At 38.8% G+C, this 22,402-nt stretch overlaps 1 protein-coding gene across 2 annotated transcripts in view; it reads left to right on the top strand.

Moving 5' to 3' along the window:
• Nucleotides 1–22,402, top strand: part of RHPN2 (rhophilin Rho GTPase binding protein 2) — a 27,223-nt gene extending 4,821 nt beyond the window's left edge. For both annotated transcript variants that reach the window (XM_021408416.1, XM_021408417.1), the window contains exons 2-15: nucleotides 5,005–5,120; nucleotides 6,738–6,866; nucleotides 9,759–9,834; nucleotides 10,961–11,038; nucleotides 11,568–11,692; nucleotides 12,675–12,841; nucleotides 15,013–15,200; nucleotides 16,477–16,633; nucleotides 17,105–17,224; nucleotides 17,323–17,517; nucleotides 18,158–18,234; nucleotides 18,333–18,479; nucleotides 19,340–19,495; nucleotides 20,848–22,402. In XM_021408416.1, the coding sequence (XP_021264091.1) occupies nucleotides 5,005–5,120; nucleotides 6,738–6,866; nucleotides 9,759–9,834; nucleotides 10,961–11,038; nucleotides 11,568–11,692; nucleotides 12,675–12,841; nucleotides 15,013–15,200; nucleotides 16,477–16,633; nucleotides 17,105–17,224; nucleotides 17,323–17,517; nucleotides 18,158–18,234; nucleotides 18,333–18,479; nucleotides 19,340–19,495; nucleotides 20,848–21,099 (1,983 nt within the window). In that variant the 3' untranslated portion in view covers nucleotides 21,100–22,402. The remainder of the gene's footprint in view (nucleotides 1–5,004; nucleotides 5,121–6,737; nucleotides 6,867–9,758; nucleotides 9,835–10,960; nucleotides 11,039–11,567; nucleotides 11,693–12,674; nucleotides 12,842–15,012; nucleotides 15,201–16,476; nucleotides 16,634–17,104; nucleotides 17,225–17,322; nucleotides 17,518–18,157; nucleotides 18,235–18,332; nucleotides 18,480–19,339; nucleotides 19,496–20,847) is intronic.

Here is a 22,402-nt window from a genome sequence, read left to right as displayed (position 1 = left end):
AGAGAAACTTCCATTGCAGTAGTAGAAGACAGTAAGGAAATAGTTGTTTTAGAAGCTATTCGGAGTCCTACTGAAAATACGAGTGTAAATCGTGCCATTTACCGTGACTTCTATTGCAGCCAAGGAATTTACCTGCATAAGTTAAGTTGGGTACACGTTTAAATGTCTGGAGGCTATGGCCATTTGCATGCTCTGCAGGGTACAAGCAGCACAGGTTGCACTGGCTGGGAAGGAATGTTTTATTTTAGAAAGAAGGCACACCCAGTTTCAACTCTGTGTCACCTTCAGTGTGCGGCTCGCCTAAAAGTTCAAGCCACTGCCTCATAAGTCGCATTTATGCTAATTTCAGATGCTTCCTGTGATTGCTCATTGTTAGGCAAACAGTCATGATTTTTGTGTGCATCACAACTTAATTTCTGATGTTAAAAACACTCCTATTTTGAAGAAAGATCTCCCAGGCATTGAAGCTAAATACAGCTGCTTCTCTGTTTGGGACCTATGCTTTTGACAGCTTTCTTCCTTCTGCGGTGGGCCACTTCTAAGCTTGGATAAACAAAAAAATATTGCCTGTGTGCCTTAGACTGGGGATTTGAAGGGTCTGTCAGGTGGGAGGTAGAGCAAGATGCTGTCCATTGACAGCTAACCTGCAGTGCCCAGCTTGCCTAGCTATCCTCTTTGTGTCTGTGTAATCCACAGAATAAAATCTCCCCCAAATCCCATGTGAGTCCCACAGAGCCCATCAGCCACCCTATAGCTCTGCTTCATCTCCTGCTGTGCCCGGTCTGAGAGGCAGCAAGTTGCAGTGAGATCCCAGAGGCATTCATTATGCAGCCGTTTGCCAAATAAGCATGTGTGGGATAATGTTTATAGGGTTAAAAGTACAAGGTGGGGTATCCAGCCTCCTAAGCTCAGGCATTAATTCTATCAAGAGATGAGCAGGAATCCCTCTGGAATCTGCCTGCGTGCTCCATTAATTAGTCAGAGGATTGCTACGAAACGTGCATAGGCCCTGCATAGGCCAGCCTTCATCAGGAGATGCATGTTTATTTTTCTCATACCAGTGTCTGTTTCTTCTGAGCATGTATCTACCAAGTTACATATGTAACATATGGTAAGAAACTGTTGTGCAGGACTTGCTTCTGGTAAGGACATATTAAAACCATACCAACTTCCTGATACTGCAATTCAGCCCAGCAGGAAGAAATCAAGTAACTAGCCGATTGAACTTTAGGTTTTAAAGAGGCTTTGTTACTTTTTTTTTTTTTTTCAGAGGCTAAGGGCTATAACATTTAAACACTTCAAACAAACACACCTCTTCATGAAATGCAGCTACGCTCCGAGGGGAAAAGGGCTCTGAAACTGAGGGTTCAGTCTGAAATGTCTTTACTTATATTTACTTTTTTTTTTTCCTCAAAACATGTAGTGAAAACTTCCATCCTACTTTATTCTTGATCACTTTTGTGACTTCATTAGTAATGTCACTTTGTTAATGAACTGGTAACACTGATAGTGTGTGAGGGTAAAATCTTCACTCTCCAAGTTGTCTTGCATTTGAAAAGAAATAAAAAGTAATTCAATGAAACATTTCTCATCCTGTTGACAAGAAATGAAGCAGTAGGTGTAGAAACTGCTGGGAAGTTGGGCTGCCAGCTATTCTAATGTACTGAACATCAGCATTCTTGGGAGTGTCCATATGTGAGCCGCCTACAAATGCGGGCTGAGAAAGGAGCTTTGACATGGAGGAAAACAAAATGAAGCTTTTACTTAGACCTATCTCTTAAATAACTTCTAAGCACACAGAGTTTGTGCTTTACACAAGGAGGAATCTTCTCCAGATTGTCTATTTCCTGTAACATTGCTTGCTGATGTTGGTTATTTTCATTGCTCTCTCTGCAACCTTCTACCTCTCAGTATTCTGGCAGCCTGTACAATGAAGAGTTGAAGCCTGCACATGAGCACAAACTGGCTGAGCATCTCCACACGCTATGTGGGCGATCTAAATTGCACACTTTTCCAGGAGGTCAAATGCATGTTCCTTATTGGCCTTGAAGCAGATGGGAGGTATGTGCAGCGGGTGAGCCCACCCGGAAAACATTCTTCTGTCCGAACAAAGCCTTTCAGAAGTGAAGTACTTCAGGCACACTGGGGGTGATCCAGATACCTAGGTTTTTCAATGCCTTTTCCTTTTAGACCCCAGGGGATTCTTTTTGCATTTGGGCATCACACAGCAATTAGTGGCTGGCCCTGAAATGAAAAGAAACATCTCTGCTGCTTTCCTTCTTTGCAGAGTTTAAGGTCGCTGCAGATTTGCACTCGTTATTCACCTGGAGTCTGTTTGATTTCTGGGCTGGACCTTGATCTCATGTCCATGGAAATAAACCAAACACTTCTGCTGAGCTTTGTTGGTTTGAGAACCGGGCAGGTGATCTTCCTGAAAAAGTTCCCAGAAGTAGAGCTGCAAAGAAGGATTGATATGACGACAGGAAACTTGTTGTGCATGCAGAAAGGGCAGGGAGTTCTAGGGAGGAGCTGCAGCCCTGGGGAGAAAATGAAGACTGGGCTGGGGGAAGATACACTTAGGAAGGGCACTTGGACTAGGCAGTTTGGGAAAGAAGTTGGAAGAAGTCATCCTAGGGTTATAGAGATGAAAGGCCCAAGAATAAAGTGTTCAAGCTGAATACAAGAAGCAAGGCAAAGTTATTGGCAAGGTTCAAATGGAAAATGGCATGGATAAAGCGGAAGGGGAGAGACCTTGAAAATCAGTAGTAGAGAAAGACTATACAATGTAAAGTGGAGAAAAAGCAAAATTGGAAGCGTAGTGACAGCCCAGAACAAGATGCAGGCTAAGAGCAGAAAGCAATCTGTAGGTGCAAGGCCACATCGTTCCTGTGAGTATGCCTTGCTTTTGTCACTTCAGTATAAACATGTTAAAGGGCATGAAGTATTTTGTACTTCAAAGACTGCTTTTAATCGGACGTGAACGAACAGAATTGCTAAATACTCGTGCTCTCCAGTAAAAGTTCTTCTTTGTGTTCTGTTTGCCACCAATGCTTTCCCATCAAAGAGGCTGTATAGCGCACATCCAAGTTTTGGGCTTCTGCTGTAATTGGTGCTTCATTGTAGAAACATTTCTGTGATGAGAGTAATTTAATGTGACATGTTTATTCAAATTATCTGGCACATGGTGCTTCAGAAAGCTTTAACACAAGCTTCATGTCATTTTACCTATTTATTACAAACTTTTAGAACAAGGGATTTAAAGTTAACTGTATTAGGCTATGTGCTTTCTCAGGTATAAACTGGATTGATCCTCTTGCTTCTCTGTTGCCAGGTCAGTTTGTCTTCACCTGCCAACCCAAATAAAAGCATTGTGGTTAGAACTTTGTGTTCTATTTAAATACTTGTTTTTGATGTGCTGGTATGTTATTGCCTGACCACTCATAATTAGAGCTTGTTGAGAAACTTTTCAATGCTATTGTGTCTCAACCAAAATTTTCCAGGGAACATCTAAGAGAGAGATCCAAAACTCTGCATAATCTAGTGGCTGGAGTACTTGTGGGAAAACTTGTATCAGACAGATATGAGCCTCTTTAGTGTCTAATGCAAGATCCAGCAGGACCCAGCCAAACTTCTTAACAACACCCAGCAAGGCCACTCAAAAGGGCACGCTTCATTTAAGGGTAAACCTTAAGATAGAGTGATCTTACTTGCTTCAGAATTGGTAATTAAGGGTGTGGGGATGTGCTGGTTGGCTGTAAAGGAACATGAAAAAAAGGGGGGGGGAGGGAGGCAAAGAATAATAATTAAAAAAAGTGGAACTTAGACTTCTATTTGGAAAAAAAAAAAAGTTGTTAAGATTGTGTTCCTCCTGGAAAAAACAGAAGTCAGACAAGTACACAATTCTATTTGTCCATAGTAGCTGTATCTTATCAGTGCTCTCTGGAATACAATGGCTTGGTTCTTCTCATGTACATGTGCAGTACTTTCATTCTTCTACTTTTATGTAGGTTTGCATGTACACAGAGATATTCTCACAAATTCTGGATTTAATGCTTTACTTTTTAAGGGTTTAGTTTGCTAAGTATCTGCAGGTGTAATAATCATCATACCCTGTCCAGGTCTGTTATTCCTTTATCCCATATTATTCCATCTTTGATCTTATTTGATATGGAGGCTGCCATATGTAATCCTTGTTTGTCCATTAGGTGATAAGAAAAACTAATGGGCAGATAAATCATTACACTTGGGACTGTGATAATATACAGATGAAATATTGTACAGAGTTTATTCATATTTCACATTTTTTGTGCAGTATGCAAAAGTGACGCTGCATTAGGACAGGGCAGACTTAAAGATCTGAGAGCATTCCCTTGCTCTGAAGATGACTTATGCAGATAAGCAGTACTATGCCAAAAATGAGTTTGAGATAAAGTGAAAGGAACCAGGGGCGAGAGGGGTGGGAACTGTACTGTACATCTGAGCACCAGAAGGAACAAGAGGAGAAATCCTTTCAAAAGTTCCTAAATCTCTGGTGCCACAAATCCTGCTTTCTGATAGAGTTGTATTTCCAGACTTTATCTCCCAGTATGAAACTCAGATATTTTGCAGAGGTTAAACAGAAGCATTAGTAAGATTTATTGCGTTGCCAGACAGCAGTTTTACAAAACTCTTAGGAACCTAATAGCGTGCTGTCAAATTCAGTTGTAATTGGACAATAGCTTCAAAGGATTTTTAAGAGAGAACAGACTGGCTCAGATGTGCATAAGATCTAAACCAAATATTTTCAGCCTTGATTTTAATGTCAAATGCTTTGGTCATGGTATTTCTTCTGCTTTTAATAACCAAGTGTGAGAAAGGAAACACTGTCAAAGTGGTCATTTGTCGTTGTTGTCAACGTAGGTAACTGGTATTCATACAGCACCCATGCCAACAGAGTTAATTCAAATGCAATGTTACTCATTTTTCAGAATCATGTAATAACAAAACTTGTTTCTTTAATTCTAGGGATGTAATCCTCTTGCTGAGACTGGTAGAAGCAAACTACAAAATCAAAGAGCTGTCCTAAACCAACAGATCCTGAGAGCAGTAAGAATGAGAGCTGGTGCTGAAAATCTTTTGCGGTATGTGCCATCGCTTCCTAGTCCTCCAGCCTGAGCAGCAAAATGATTTTTTTGAGGGGGAAGTGCGAGACTTAAATTATTATTGCTGGACCCTTTGTGAATCTCCCTGCTTTAGCTCCATTGAGACATCACCTGCTGTAAGGTGAACTTACAAAGCTGCGCTGTTGTAGCAAGTAGCTGTATATTAGACTTGCTCTAACTATCTAACTCTATCTTGCCCTGTTTGATCAACTTTATTGTTAGTAATAATGGCAGGGAACCATGTTGAGGGCAATACAGCCATGTTAGAGATGTTTACCTGGATAGAACATCAGGGTTTCTGAAGGAGATAACTGGAGTCCTTCCTGTGGAGGCTGGTAAGCTAGACTAAACACAGAGCCTTAAAAATACTGTAATTAAACTGCTGCTAGCATCAAAGCTCACCCAGTTACCTACATGGTGCTCAAGATTCCTTCTATTCTGTATTTACATTCAGTGTGAATTATGCAGGCAGCAGATTTAAACACTGCTCAATCTAAGCAACCTCAGGAATACAACAGAAATAGAAAACTTGCAGATAACGCTTATTTATAATAAGGTTAGAATTTTATCCTTGGGATTCCCAGTTCTTCACCAAGATACTCTGCAAAACTGGAGGATGTGACATGAGGAGCCTAGATGTATCATAAGGTTGCTCATAAATATTTATGAAGGTTAATTTTAACTTCAATGTAAATATAAAATGCTGCAAATTTAAACTAAGGTTTTTTATGGTCTGATGGTTTGAACTGTCTAATAAAGGGGTACCATGTCTTAAAGCTGGATATGAATCAAGGCCCTTTATCTCCAGCTCACATCTGTGCTTACTGGTAACAGTTTATGTCTCTTGTGAACAGTAATGCTGGATGGAGAATCAGGTTAGAAGTATGGATATAATGTCCTGAGATATGTAAATAATAAATTACACAGAAATGCTCTGGGGTTGTATTAATTTCCGCTGTGCTAGCGGTCCTAGAAGTTGGAATGTAAATACATGGATGGCAAAGGAACAAGCAAATCCTATTTGTGTAAGAAAAAATATTATAGAGAAAATCATATTGTATTAAAAGAAATATATATATCTTCCTACCTGTGTAGTTGGTAGTAACACATTGTGTCACAACAACTTCCCCATAAAACAGTTTTCTTTCCTTCTTAAGATGAGAAGGCTCAGCAGATCATTATTCAGTTAATAAAGTGGGCGAGTCTCTTTTGAAAAAATACTTCCAAATTCCCTTCTCTACCCATGATCCTCTTCTAGGAAGAGACCACATAATCTTAAAATAAGATAGGGATTCTTTTTAAGATACTTTAATATTGTTGATTAATGTATCTGAAAATGATATTGACTCTTTATCTCAGGAACAAATTAGCACGTGACAAACCTTCTAGGTGTCTGCACGCTGTTATCTGGAAACTATCGTTCTCTCTTGACAGAAAAGCTAATAAATTCTGAAACATGAGGTCTTGTATAATCTCTTCAGGGGATAAAAAAAAAATCTTAAAAATGCTGAGAATGCTAGCAAGGGGGGTCAGCTAAGCTTATGTCCAAAACCTGTTCCTCAGCAATAAAAAAATAATGTCTCTTTCTTTCTGCAGGGCTACCACCAACAACAAAGTACGAGAACAGGTACTACTGGAACTGAGTTTTGTAAACTCAAACCTGCAGATCTTAAAGGAGGAGTTAGAAGGACTTAATATCTCAGTAGAAGTTTATCAAAATACAGAGTAAGTTTAAAGTTACTAAATTATTAACAGAACTTGTATTTACCACTGAAAAATAAAACTGTTTCTAGATGAATCTGAACGATAGACAATAATTACCTGAAAGAACAGAATACTTGATAGGAAGAGAACAGTTTTGATGGTAGATTTGTTGACTAAGGGTTAGTCTGCATTGTTTGTCTTTCACTTGGGAAAGGTATGTGCCACTAATCCTCAGATACAGAGTTCCTTCGTGAAGTAGATTATTGTAAGAATTGAAAGGTCTTGGGGCATTATGGAGAAACACATGGGACCTAGCAGAATTTCCAGTACTTGATTGGCTAACTGCTTCAGTGCATTCTAAAGAGTGCAAACCTAGTGGACCTGCCTGTTCTCAAATGCAGTATATACAACAACCCTCTCTTTAACTGGAGGATAAAGGAACAGCGCTGCTTGGGAGCTCAAAGCAGACTTGTAATTCTCGAGATGTGTATTCAGTGGCAGAAAGGCATAAACTAACAAAATAAAACAGAGATACGTACCAGATGAAGTTGGGATTGCACCAGGATGTTATTCCAACTTTAAAGTGTATGCTAAATTCCAATACATTCCTCAAACATAAAACTTTGAAGTTAAGGATTATTCACTGCCTGAATACCGCAAAGATTTCCCTATTGGTTAGATGTCTTACTGCTCCTAGAACTAAACTTTTAATATTTAATTAACATTAGCAGCTCAAGATGCAAACTGAAGTGCTTTGTGGAAAGGGGAATAATTTTTGTTCCCTCTTAGCACTTTTCTTAGTCAGGGTTAACTTCTGGATGGATTACAGAGAAGCCTGAATATAGAGGAACTAAGCACATTTTCAGTGGGGCAAATTTCAACTGAATGCTAACCTGATGCAAAATATCTACATCTCATTTTTCTCAAAAGAAACTTTGTACAAGTTCCTACTGCCCAACCTCATGGCAAACTTTGTCAACTCTCTATTTGATGAAAAAAAGTTTTCTGTTCAAAATTTTACTAGTCTTTATATATGTATGTCAGCACTTAGAGTACCAACGAAAGTTAGGGCTGTGGGAATGAGAGACTCCAGCCGTGGTAATCCTACTCCTCGCTGAAGCAGATTCAAAGTATCTGCATTCTCAATGAAGGACAAGCAGTTGGTCATGTCCTAGAGAGGTAGAATTGTTGCAGCTGGGGAGTACTATGACTTCTCTCCTGATCTCACTTCCCGATCTGTTTTGATTTGTTTTATTTTGCCTTTCTATTGCTGTTCATTCTAAGCTGTAGATGCTTTTTACGTGTCATCCGCTAAATTAATCCACACCCCCTGTAACTGCTCTCCAGCCTTTTAATAGCAAATAGCTATTAATAGTTATCCTCTGAATCTTTTGTGTGTATAGTCATCAACATGAGGTCACACCCACATTACTAGGTTACAGGGTATTGTATTGCACCGGTCGGAAATGTTGGCCTTCCTAGTTATTCTCAGCTAGATTGAGGAGCATGACATCACTTCTGCAGTGATGTGGCAAGGCAGGACCGCCTCCCTAACTGTCCAGCACCCGCCTGATGCAATCCATGTTGACTCCATGGGTGTGACACGTGGGAAACTTGAAAAACAGAACTTCCTCTGAGAAACAAATGCTGATGTCTACAGGAATTGTGGGTGGCAGTAGGATTCATTAAATCAGTAAATTAGGATTTTGCTTGCATGTCTCACTTCCTTTTGAGGGAAAAAATGTAGACGCAAAGTGATGTGAAAGTGTTGTAAAGCGTTGTGGCTTCTTCTAAAAGCCTCATCAGAAATAAAATCATAGGTACTGCCTGCAGTGATGTTTTTCCACTGTATCCCAGAAGTCCTTTCCAAACTAGCAGAGCTGCTTTCTGGATCACATCAACCAGTTCTAGGACTCTTCCATTGCTAAGGAAGCTGCGCTGCTACTCCCATCTCCCCCAAGTAGAATTTTCACCAGTAAGAAAGTGATGTTGCTCTCTTTGGTGATAAGACCGTAAATGAATCACACTCATGCCGCTTTGTGCTGGTAATGAAATACTCTGACTGATTATTATACAGCTTGGAGGAAAAAGGAGAATATCAGATAAACCTCATAACTGCCAGAAACCAATCCATTAAACCTACTAAACAAACTGCATAGCTGGAAGCAATCCTGATCTCACTATTTTATAATGGGGTAATGTGCTTAGAGGAAAAGCAATACATGTAGCGTAAGTAGCTTTCATGCTGAGGGATGAATGGTACTTTCTTTTTTTTCAATCATTGGTAGTCCCATTGGCTAGTGTTTAATAGTGTGATCCAGTTTTTAGTCCATATTCTCTTGAGGTTAGATGTATTTTTTTTTAATGTTACAGTTCTCATCTTTATTGCCCTTTGATATTTTATAGTGAGTTGTTTACGAGGTTAACACCTCGTCTAGAAGCTCAGCACTTCTAGTCCTAGGCCCTTCACTTCTGGTACGCTCTGGCCCTGCTTTTCCCTGTTAGACACATAGCACTTCTCTATATGAAAACATGGGTGGCATGTAAAATACTAATCATGATTACTGTTAGTTACTGTAACTCACTGTGGCAGATCCGTGGCAGTTGTGGAACTGTTTGCTGCCCATATAATTGTGCAGGTATGTAAAGGCAGAGCTAAGTGGCAGCAAGCCAGCTTTAGAGAGTCTCCTTTTCTTAGTGGAAAAACAGTCTCAAATGAGGAATGCACCTCACTCTCTGCTCTTGAACTCGCAGGCTTTCTTGGGAGGGATGGACCTGTTGTAAACTCTGTACCTTTTACCTTAACACCCGTTGGCATACTAGCTTTCTGCCATCAAAGAAACAAAAGTAATTATCTTACTAATGGACAAATGGAAAACAAAGATCTCTGAAAGTTATTTGTCTTTTCCATAGAGAGACTTTCAGCATTCCCTTGGTACCTCTTGGCCTAAAGGAAACCAAAGAAGTAGACTTCACGCTCCCGCTGAAGGTAAATTTCTGAGACATATTTCAGAATAAATAGTTAATGGAATAATTTCCATTTCAGATTTGTTTGAAGCAGTACTTTATGCATAATTTTGTTGTATTTGTCCTAGAACTGAGGTCCCAACATGTTTAAAAATTACCCAGCAATGAACTGGGCTGTTGCCCTGCATCTTAATTTACATTCCTGTGAAAAGAGAACTGGGCATGCAGAAGGTGGTGTGCTTAGTGGAGATGAAGATTTTCACATTTGTGCAGCGCTACACATGTTCTAAGCACTACATCCTTTAAGTCAAGCAGATCTTCCTTGTTGAGAAGCTGTTACAGTCTAAACCGTGCAAAAGAATTTAGTGTGATTTTATTCTCCTCAGCCTGCAGTGGAACTATGGGATGGTTTGGACCCTCTAGGGATATTTAGATTATCTGTCCTCATTTTCAGACTTACATTTTATGTTTTTAGGTTCTTCAAGGGTGAAGCAGTAGGTTAAATACGCTGTGCAGGAGCGCCTTAAGTTTGTGTGATTCTGAGTAGCATGTGACTGTAGGGAAAGAACAATTTCTTCTTCTGTTTTTTGTTCTCATAAGACTACTGATTCCCATAAGACTACTCTAGAAGTGAAAGGAAGCAGTAACAATGATTGTACTGAGCACAATGCAGTGGTACTCCAGTTTCCTCTAGCCGAGCCAGCTCAGTTGGGAAGCTGTGCTGCAGCATTAGCGCTGCTTGCTGTGGGCTTTGCCAGGTATTGGAGGTATTGGAGCCACCTGTATTTTTGGACTACCGTGTATCGCACAATGCAGATTTTACCTCATGGAAAAAAGTATGCCTCCTATATAACCATGGAAGTTGCTGCTTTTATATAACCATAGAATTTGCTGCTTTTACATCTGTAGGTTAATTTCTATGGCCAGATTATTTTACCACTTAGGCCATTGCAACTGTGTTAATTTTAGTGGAATTGACAAGAATTTGGCAGTCTCTTTCTGTTAACAAGTTTTTATATTCACTTGATTCCCTTGTTATTTTAGCTAACAGGGTTCATTTGTCCCTTTCAAAACCATTACATGCTGTTGTTTTAAAACTCAGTGGAGTTGATTTAATAATTTCCTGGTTCCTTTACACCTTTTTTTAGGACTTTATTCTGGAACATTATAGTGAAGACAGTTCAGAGTATGAAGATGAAATAGCAGACCTCATGGATCTGAGACAAGTAAGTTTATGTATGGGATAATGAGATTTCTTCCATGAGGTCTTCAAATCCAAAGTTGTAAATAATTACATTTGTATAGGATCAGTGTATGTCACTATTTCTTATAGCTTATAGCTTACCATATTCCTATTGATTTCATTTTCAAGATAAGGAACATGAATCTCCACTGTCCCATAGCTTTACAATCTTGCCATGTTTCCAGTATTATACATACAATTTCTCTGTAGCTTTCATAAAATACCTGCAATCTCTGCTTAATTAACTTGGAGACTTACCAAACAGAACCTTCTTGCTTCCATAAAGGTTATGTGCTACTTCTGTGCAAAAGAAGAAAAGAAAGAAGAGAAAAACTTATGTGGAGTTCATCCATATGGCCTTTAGCTTACTGTTCTCACATTGCACAGATTTCTGTGATACACAGAAGTCCAGGGGAAGTAAAACTTTCCCCTTGGTTTTTCAGTATTCATCCTGTAACTCAACAGAATACACTTTATTCTAATTTGTTTTATGTGTTCTAATGTCTTTTAAGGCCTGCCGCACTCCTAGCCGAGATGAAGCTGGCATTGAGATGTTGATAAGCTATTTCCTTCAACTTGGTTTTATAGAAAACAGATTTTTCCCACCTACCAGGCACATGGGAGTGTTATTTACATGGTAAGTGTGGAGTTCACATTTGTCTGTTTCCACTCCCCCCCACCCCAAACACTGTTAATCTTTAACTGTCTTCAATTTAAAGCATGTCTGTGTTTCTCTCCACCCTCATCCCACTGTTGTCAGTGTTTGTTTTTGTTTTTAATATGAAGTGTAAACCTGACTACAACATAGCCCTTTTCATGCTGTATTAAGTTATCGTAGAATGGCCTGGGTTGAAAAGGTCCTCAAAGATCATCTACATTATGATTTGGGCTACTGGTTTACACAAGGGAAAAAGAACATACTCTTAATTTTGGACAGCTGCAGATATTTCCTGGACTCTGAACTTTGTTGCACGAAGCAGATGGGGGTCAGAGCTTCCTTCTTTCAGTTTGTTGGGTATTTGGGCCAGGAATGAAGAGTGACTTACTTACTTTATTATAGTGGAGTGTTTGCTAAATGTTTACTGCATTTACGAACAAGGAAGGACTCCTGAATTGAGAATTTTGACTTTTTTGGTTGCAAAAAGTGGATAACTGCCATGCAGCCAAGAAGAACCGTTAAATTCCCAGTCTAACTGCAAAAAGGAACTTTAAAATACATGCAGTATAGGGTCTGACCATGCCAGTAGTTAATCTATGGCAACATTTAATAGTGTGTGCCTAATAAAAACTATGAGAACGTAGTGACCACATAGGAATACTTCCCCAGTATGCTCTCAGCCCCTGAAAAGTTTTATAGGCACTTCATAATATGCTTCTGGAGACGCTGCTTAAAAACCTTCTGAAAGCTAAGGCTCAAATCCATTCTCTGTTTTGCTGTAGTCTGTGGCACGTAGACTGTCCTCAAAAAACACGATGGTATTTCTAGACACCTTTTATTTTCACTGTAGCAGGACAATTATTAAGACTTGCACTGCTCTTTTGGGAAAAACAGAACAGAACTATCTGTAGTTCAATGGACTCTGCACATCTTAACACTTATTCTAATTATTTTTCCAAAGGTATGATTCCTTCACAGGAGTTCCCGTGTGCCAGCAAAATCTGCTGCTGGAGAAAGCTAGTATTTTGTTCAATATCGGAGCCCTCTACACGCAGATTGGAACAAGATGCAATCGTCAGACCCAGACTGGACTTGAAAATGCTGTTGATGCTTTTCAGAGAGCTGCAGGTACAGATACATAAAAACTAGGAAGAACGTTATGCAAATGTTCCTGATCTCAGCCTGACTTCCTGCAGGTTTCTGTGTTTCCCACTGACTTTCTTTCACAAAAAGGATGGAATGGGGAAATTTCAGAAGTGTAGTGAAGGACTGAGATGAAGCTTTAATTCAAAACCTGGAAATGCAGTTCAAACTTGCTGATAAAAACGATGAATGCGGTGGTTAATGATTAATGAACTGTAGTTCAAAGGTCTGAGTAATAGCCCTAATGCTGTTTCATTTTGTTCATTCTTTGTTTCGTGTGTATAGCTGCTTTAACCTCAGCGATATTACTGGACAAGAAACGGTTTTAAGGGATGATAAAAGGTTTAGAACCTAATTCTCCATGTGGTCTCTTCATAATTAATCTTGCTGTGTTCTCTGGTGAACCTTGCAATTTATTTCAGTTTGACTGCATGTTTTCCATAGATCCCAAAGGCAAATTTTGAAAATACTGAATCTCCATCCCAAGCAAAGAAAGATGTAAACTCTAGTAAAGGGAATTGGATGCCCTAAGATAACATGTTAGAGAAACTGTTGCTTTTTTCTTCAAGTAGATCTTCTGATTTTTTTGTAAATGTCATCTGTGCTACAAATAATGCTTAAAGATACTATCTGTGTAATTGATACAGACTGGAAGTTATTTTTTTCAGCAGCTGCTGTTCTCACTGTATTGGTAGCTTTAAGAGCTACAATTTGTGGACTCCTTCTGAATACATAGAACAGCTATCCAGAAAATTTGATAATGTTTCTTCATGCATTTATTAAACAGATTTTGGTTTTCAAACTTTCCGTTTCATTTACAAGAAGCTTCAGTGTATGAGAAATTTCTCCATTTTGCTGCTACTTCTTCCACTTTGCAAGAAAAGAAACTAATTTTTACTTCAGCGTGTTTACAGGGCAGAACTAATTCACAAACTGAACTGCACCGCCTGCTACCGCAGCACCTTTGCAGGGCCCCAAGCAGCGCGCTCCGGGGGTGTCTCATTGTACCTGGGCACGGCTCCGTGACACTGCTCGTTCTGCTGCTAGAGACATGGTACAGAGCGTGTGTTAACCATTGCTCTGTCCTGAGCAGAAGTTGTTGCATGGAATTTATCCTCAGCAAAGCTTTCAGTGTGTTCTGTGCGAGCAGAACTATGTTGAGAACCAAAAAAAAAAAGAGGTTTTTTTTCCTATACTTCCAGTTGCTTTCAGTTGGGCCCTCGATCAGTACATAGTTGTGCCCAGCAAGAGATGCAGACATGGCCAAATTTGTGCAAGGACGCATAAGTTAAAAGATGCAAATATCGCATAGAAAATGAAAAATACCAGAAAGTTGTAGTAGAAAACATACTGCAACATGGCAGAACAAAGAGTAGTGATAAGGTGTAAGATTACAGAAGGTGGGACGCTTAGAAAGCAGAGGCCTTATCATTACACTTGTGTAGTATTATCAGCAATTAGGCTAGTAGAACTCATTATAACAGTTGGATGACGTGCAAGCTGAAATTACGCTTTCATCCATGAAACTGTTACTTAATATTTGCACTGCAGTTAGTGTTTGTTTTTAATTTGATAAGTGATAGAAATGATTAGGATGCTGATAGAACCAAACATCTAGAGCAGAATCTAATTTTTCCCTATTAAATATACTATTCTAGTTTACTTACAGGGATGGAACTGAGCTTTCATTCAGGTACACCGCGAATTTAGCAGCATCTACAAAGGTGACTCATAATTAATAAGCTTATACGTTTTTCTCCCACCACTGAAAGGTTCTACTACTTACACTTGTGCAGATTTTTTTTTTCTTGTCCTGTATGAGTCTGGCCTACCATTCCCATATAAAAATCGCATTCAGTTTAGCATAGCTTTATGGTCAGTCACAAGAATCGTTACAAGCAAATCTGAACGTACTACCCTTAGAAGCTGTAACTTCTGGTGCTCTCCTGAATTGTAATTTTGAGATCTGTGTGTTTTATGGGAGTGCAAATCAAAATCAGTAGGTCACTTTAATTTCTGTGTGTACCAAGAATCCCTTCAGATTGCTCTAGTTCAATATGAGAAAGCGTGTTTTCAATCTTCTTATCATACATTGTAGAATTAAGATCAGCAGTTCCTCTTTTTGTAATGCCAACAAAACAATTTTGTCATTTCAGGAGTCCTAAGCTACTTAAAAGAGACCTTTACTCACACACCAAGCTATGACATGAGCCCAGCTATGCTGAACGTACTAGTGAAAATGATGCTCGCTCAAGCTCAAGAGTGTGCTTTTGAGCAGATCAGTCTCCCTGGAATACGCAATGAGTTTTTCACACTAGTGAAAATGACACAGGAAGTTGCCAAGGTAAAATAAGAGACTTCATACTTTGTCTTTAAAATAACTACTTCCACTGCTGAGTTACTAGCCTCAGTAATATGAACAGAATTTTTTAAACCTAAATGTTAACAACCATTACTGAAAACCCAAAGTAGCAAGGGACAGCACTCAAGCTATATTGAGAATTGCAACTCTTCACAAGATGAAAACATGAATACCTGCAATTCAGTCATCATTGCACTAGAATTATGAGCTATTTTAAGGTGAATAAAACATGCTAAAGAACACTTGGACAGCAAACTTGTCAAAGGATTTTTTAACAAGCAATTTACTGTATTGTTCTTTCAAACAGTACAGATCTTGTCCACAGTTCAACATAGAAGAGGGCAGGGTTGTTTCTGTGGTCCTCCGTTAAGTGCTGAACACTCAACCTGTCTGTAATTTCCCAGCAGCTTGAGGTTATGCAAACTTAAGAAGCTGAAGCCCAAAAGAATAACTAAATTGTAACTGAGGGAAGGATGCAGAATCAGATTGGTAGGTGCAAAGCTGCCGTGGGACTTCTATGAAAAATGGAGAGGTGGGCTGAGCCTCAGAAGGTAGAATTCATTCTTGAGGTTGTTGACATCAAAATGTGGATATGCCAACAGGTCTGGATATGCTTTCTGAGCCAAATATGTCATTGGTTCCATACTAGCTAATGTGGGCAAGGGCTTTCCTATCAACCTTGCAAAGCTGTTCTGACTCACTTCTGGAGTGGATAAGTAGCAGGGAAAGATTTTGGGGTTCAATTAAAGCAGCATTTTCTGCTGGAAAAGCTATTTCCGTAAAGGATAAAAAGGGATGAAAAATAGTAGTTCAGATTTAACTTGACCATACAAACTTAAGGGTAGGTGTGACTCCAGTTTCAGAAGCGAAGTGCAAATCTACTGGAGTAATTAACACGTATAACTCTCTTAGCTGAATTAACACGATGAGATGTATTTGCAAATGAAATAACTGTTTATTAGATGACATTTTTGTGGGACCCTGAAGCCATATTGATCAGCTAACTTAGTCCAGCTGTTCTTGTGCAGAATCGATTCGTGTTTTCTTGTGAGGGAAAGAAATCAGGTGGAATTTCATTTTTTCTTAAAACTGTGTTTCAATCCTTTTTAACAACGCTTGTAGCATTCTCTTTTTCTCCTCTTCGATGAGATGCACGTGAAATTGTCTTAAGGCTGAATATAATATCCCTTACTTGAGTAGCTGAGCTCCTAGTAAGTGAAGTGAAGTTTTCATACTTCAATTCTGTGCTTTATTTTAGGTGGGAGAGGTTTACATGATGGTTAACACTGCCATGACTCAGGAACCAGTCAGAGAGAATATCCCGTATTCCTGGTCGAAACTGGTACAAATAAAATCAGACCATTACAGAGCTCTGGCGCATTACTTCCTTGCCACCATTCTGTGTGACCACGAATGTAAGAATCATGGATTTGTTATAAATCATATAAAGAATACCAACACGTGCATAAACAATTATAATTTAGTCTATGAATAAGACAAGAAGCCTGGAACTTCGGGATTTCAATGTGTTATTTTGTGGTCATTTTCTTGTTCAGATATGAGCCAGGCTTCTTGGTCCTTCACAGGAGAATGGAAAATTCAGTAAGCTAACTTTTGCAGAATCAGAAGAAATGTTATATCCATTAATCCCTTATATGCTACTAAGTTATTCAATGCTTGTGATTCTTTTCTGGCACATAAACATTTATTGCATACTGATAAAACTTATAAGAATCCTAAAAACTTGAAACTCGTATCAGTATGTATCTGTACAAATACTTGACCAGATTTGCAAAGAAAGTAGTAGCTACTGCACAACAATAGACCTGAAGGAGCAGGGTATGAGGGGATGTGCAATGACCGATGTTCTGTATCAATTATTATAGTGCAGTCCAGTGATGATGAAGATCAGCAGGAGAAAGCCTTATCCCAGCTGTATGACTACGTGCCGGAAGGTCTGCTGATTCTCACCATTTTAAAGGACAAAGTTCAGAGAAAACAACTAGGTAACTGCTGGTTTCATCCAGCTAATGTGTAAAAGATGAAAATAACCTTTTATTTATTGCATCTGTGGAAGACAGCTAAGTTTCTAATTTCTTTTCAGGGAAAGCACACTTACGCAAAGCCATTGTTTACCATGAGGAAGCTCTGAGAGTCTGTGGCTTGTGCAAAAAGCTTCGAAACATTGAAGTTCTTCAGGAGGTTCTGACAGCTGCACATAAGCGCTCGCTTCTCAAATATGCTCAGCAGGAGACGGAAGATGACTTTCTCAGTCTAATCCAGGCTCCAGATATTCTTCGTAAGTATCCACAGCTAGATATCTAACCAAATGTCTCACGAAGATCCCTTTTAAGGGACTAATAGAATAATCTTTGGATCATGCTAAGAGATGAAAGACTTTAAAGAAAAAAGGAGAGGGTAGATAATAGATGTGGCTGAAGGAGATGAAAAAAGATGGTCTCTTAGAAGATGAATTAAGACCTACCAGCAATAGTAGCAGTAGTGTGCTTTTATTATCTGCTGTAGCATGAAATATTTGCATGAAGGATCAGATAACACTTACAAAATGACATCTGTGTACATATATATGCTTTCACGGGCATATGACTTCATTATACAATTTCTCTTAAATATTTAAATATAAATCAGATGTTATCTATTTCTCTGATATGGATATATGTATACACATGCATATAAAGAGGACGATATAGTTTTGTTTGGATGGATTATTTTAAACTTTCCATATCGCTCCTATGATTTCTGAAGGTGTTTTTTAAGGTGATTCAAAAATTTGTCTTGCACATTTCCACAAAAATGAGTTTTTCTACAGTCTAGTAAGAATTTAAAATTTCCATCTAGCTTGGAATGCAAGAAAAAGAAGTTTATGTGTCTTAACTAATACTGGAGAGAAAATGAACACGCTTTTCTTTTTATTTTAGCTAAAACAGAGCATAAAGTAGAAACAGTTGCTCCTCAGTTTTCCAAGGTGAAAGTTAAAGACTTTTTTCACAGACTGGTATGTAACATGCTAACACCCACCAACCTCTCATGTCTATCTTATATGTGAACATATGACAGTAAAGCACTCCATGCTTACTGCTGTGTTACCTGCAGGGCCCGCTGTCGGTGTTCTCAGCCAAGCAGAGATGGACAGCTCCACGTACCATTCACCTCCACTGTGAAACGGGACAGCTGGGATTCAGTCTTAAAGGAGGCTCACCAGTACAGATTTATTGTCTTGATCCAGTTTGTTCTGCAGCAGTAAGTAGATTGGTGCGATATTAATGATTTATCTTTAAGACTCTAGCATTACAGTCTTTTAAATGTAATTTTAGCTTGTTCATATCGGCATATGAAGTATCTACTGAGTTCTAGTGTGTGTCAGTGTTGTCAGTTCATACAATCTGAGCACATTTTTAGTGCAGTATACCCCTCAGTTGTTAGAGAATTTATATCCCTGACATCACATTCCACTACAGTAGATTTCTTCATTGTTTACACTTGATAGGAAGTCTCAAATAGAAAAAAGCAAGTATGCTATTCCCCATGTAATTTGGGAAGCTGGAAGGAATAAAGAAAAATAGCTACAACAATAAGGATGAGGGTCAGGATGTACCGAAGGAAAAAGAGGAAAAAGAACACTGTAATGGTTTTTGATATGTTGTTGTTTTGTGAAAGGGAATAATAAAGCAACATACTGAGGTGAGTACAGCCTAGTTACACCAAGGGCAGAAGCAGCCACGTAAATACAAAAAAGTTGAAGAAACAGAAATGGAAACTGGAGAAAATGCCTCATGGGGAATGAGAGGATAGCGAAAACAAAAACAAAAACCCCACAGATTTAACTTAGGAGGAAAAAAAAAAAAGGATGTAAAAGTAGCCGAGAGCATACCAGAATCACAGGTATCAACAGTAACTCCACAAAATATGTAATTTTTGTACTTGAAATATCTGCATCTTTTTATGCTAGTTACGTTTTTGTTCCACATGTCTGGCTAGACAGTGGTTTCATGGCTGCTGTGAGGGAAGTGCCTTTAGGGTAAATACTGAGTGATGACAAGAAACATTTTACTTAGCTTTATAATTCCAGATATTAACCTGTGCAAAATTTTTTTTGACAGTCAGCGGGCCTAAAAGAAGGTGATTACATTGTTTCAGTTGGTGGAGTGGATTGCAAATGGCTTGGAGTGAATGAGGTGCTGGAAAAATTCAGAAGTGTGGGAGAGCAGCCCATTGACTTTGAGGTTATCAGTTGCCAGGATACAGCAGCATCTATGGTACGTAATGAGGAAAATAACTTTGTGGATTTGGTATGTGAGGCTTTTTTTTTTTTTTCTTCCTGGCTTCAGTCCCTGATTAATATTTACTTTCCCATAGATATGCCACTTTGCAAGGGAATAGATAGTGCATTTAAGCATCTGTGTTTTAAACAGTCAATTTATAATCAGTAGAACTTGCATCATAACTGAGCAAGCTAAAGTGCAGTCTGCATGCATAAGAATGGTTTGGGGCTGTGCTTTTTGTTGTTGGCAGCTTAACTTTCGTATCTGTGTTAGTGGAACTACTTGGATTAAATATGCCCTAGAATTCATATCACAATTAATTTTCCCCTAACTTGTTGCAGAGAATTAAAAAAAGAAAAAATTTTCCTGTTTGGCACAGGAAGAGCCACAAAGAAACAACTGAGTGCCATAGAGCATCCAAGTCTACACGTTCCTTTTCTATTTGCTGTTAGCATAAATGACCTGTATCTTCTGTAGAAGAATGTACACATTAATATATGTTTTTTATCTTGGTGTATTTTAACTGTCAAGTCAGTTACGAAACTGCCATAGAAACTTTAGACTGAGGAAATATGATCACAAGGTTAAAAAATGTTAAGCTCTAAAAACATTATTTGTACTAAGAGAACATGTAGGTCAGCTAAATCCACTGCTTCCTGCCTCTAGCATTCCCTGGCAGGCTTAGGCACTGAAACATTGCTGCCTTTACAAGTGGTCAAGGTGCCCTCACTGCCACTGGATTTCCTTGTTTTAAATTCATTTTCCTTACTGACAACAAGGAATTGCATACCTGTCATTCCAAGCTGCTGGCCACGAAAAGGCTACATTACAACCAGGCACAGCTCAGATAAGGCAGAGGGCTGTGCCTTCCAGATAATCCAAAAGAACATTCTACAGTAGCGCTTGTTGTAATAGCCGCAATCAACGTGGGGTTTGTTCATGGAGCCTTTACCAAAAACTCTCTATAGAAAGACTTTCTGGGCTCCAAGGACAGCAAAGACTCGCCTTGAGGGATCTGTGCAAGAACTGCATGCTCAAGTGTTGTAGAGAGGTTGCTGTGTATGTCATGCAGCACTTACTGGCTTTTAGCGTAACTAACTGTAACAACACGACCGCTGTAAAGGGACTTGTGAATCTTCTGCACGCACACAGTATGCCCTCTGGTCTGCAAGGGCAAAATACCAGAAATCCCAGCGCTCTGAGGGACTTTGTGTTCTGTACTAATTAGCACAGAATGCTTGCTGTAGTCTGCCTTGAAAAACTATTTGCACAGCAATCTTTTGTTGTCTTCAAATCGTTGACCCATTTTCAGTGACTGGTGCTTATAATTCTTCTTTTTCCTACAGCATAGTAAGAGTGCCACTTACTCTGTGGGAATGCAGAAGACATACTCCCTAATCTGTTTAGCCATGGAAGAGAACAAGACCGATCAAGCCAAGAAAGCCCCACTCAAATTGCCTTTCCTAAGCTGGGGAACTAAAAATAGACAGAAAGCTGCAAGCACCCTCTGCCTTCCTTCAGCTGTGGCTGGAAGTTCTCAGGTTAAGAAAAAGCTTTCCCCCTTCACACTTCTGGGTACAGAAAGTTCATTGTACTGAATCTTTCCGAAGGAGCTGTTAACATGAAGTTTTTTCTTTTAAATGTATATAAAATACATTGATCAATGTTATGTGTATCAGTACATGTGCATAACTTCAGACAAATACCGTTGACTTCGCTTAGTATGAAGATCAGAGTTTGGCAGAAACTGTAGAACTTGAGTCAAGTTTGAAGGTCAGAATAAAACGGTTTGAGAGAAGTAAAATAACAGCTTGTAGATGATAAAATGGCTTGCGTGGAGACAGGATTCCTTTGGAATTTCAACCTACAGCATCAACACTAATTTTTATAACTGTTATAGATGGGAGTTATTTATTATAAACTTGATGCTGCGTGCAAAACAGTAGGGGACAGTGAAGGATGATTTTGCTGTAAAAATTTAGAGTTCATAATAAGTTGCTTAACACTACTTAACAGAAATATCTTAAAGAGCAAAGGAGAGAGGAAGTTGTTATTCGGAGAAAATAGCTTTATGCTAAAGGGTGGTCTAACTGAGTTGTTTTTATGCATAAATGTTCTCTGAGAGTACGAGGTATATTCTATGGAATAGCTGATGTAACTTGGGAAGGTAATTAGGAGGCTCAGAAGCCAAATGATCTTTTAAACTACAAAAGACATTGCTGTTTTTTTTTTAATCTAGGTTACACGTGCATTATTAAAAACAGGCTTTATTCCAAACTTGAAATTATTCAACCTAGTTACAGTATGGTCTGTATTTCATTACCCTTAGAATTGATAGCTGTGGAACAAATCTCAAAACTGACATTTTCTAGTATTGTCATGGTTCTGTGGTGACACTTTCAAAACATGAGAAGAAAAGTACTTAGAAATTACAGTGGGAGACTATTACTATGCCAGGTAAGAAAACAGATGTGAAATCTTCCACTTCTTAGATCAACTCACGAAAGTGTATTGACAAGGAGACAAAAAACCTCTGAGTATTTCTGTTAAATTCTTCTATTTTATGAAATTGAGATTAATTGAAAGTTGCTAACACTTTAGTGTTAGTTAATGTCGCTATCTACAGAGTAGATATTTGCTGTTTGATACTCAAAACTTACAGGACAGCTTGTGTCTGGGTATAAACTTCAAAGGTGTCGTTTTTAGTTTCTTACATAATAGGTGTATATATGTTAATGACTTATTTAAGAATGAAAATCACATACTGCCATTGAGTAGTGGCTCTTTGATTCTACTACCGCTTGGAAAATAAAGCATGTTCCAGGTTTTCACTATTTACTGTTAACGTACCTCTCCAGGGTTCTGTAACGCTCCTTTCAATAAACGTATCTCCATCCCTCA

Source organism: Numida meleagris, chromosome 10 (genome assembly GCF_002078875.1).
Source record: "Numida meleagris isolate 19003 breed g44 Domestic line chromosome 10, NumMel1.0, whole genome shotgun sequence".
Taxonomy (NCBI): Eukaryota; Metazoa; Chordata; class Aves; order Galliformes; family Numididae; genus Numida; species Numida meleagris.
Note: the sequence above shows the minus strand (reverse complement) of the source record. Positions and strands in the feature narration are given on the sequence as shown.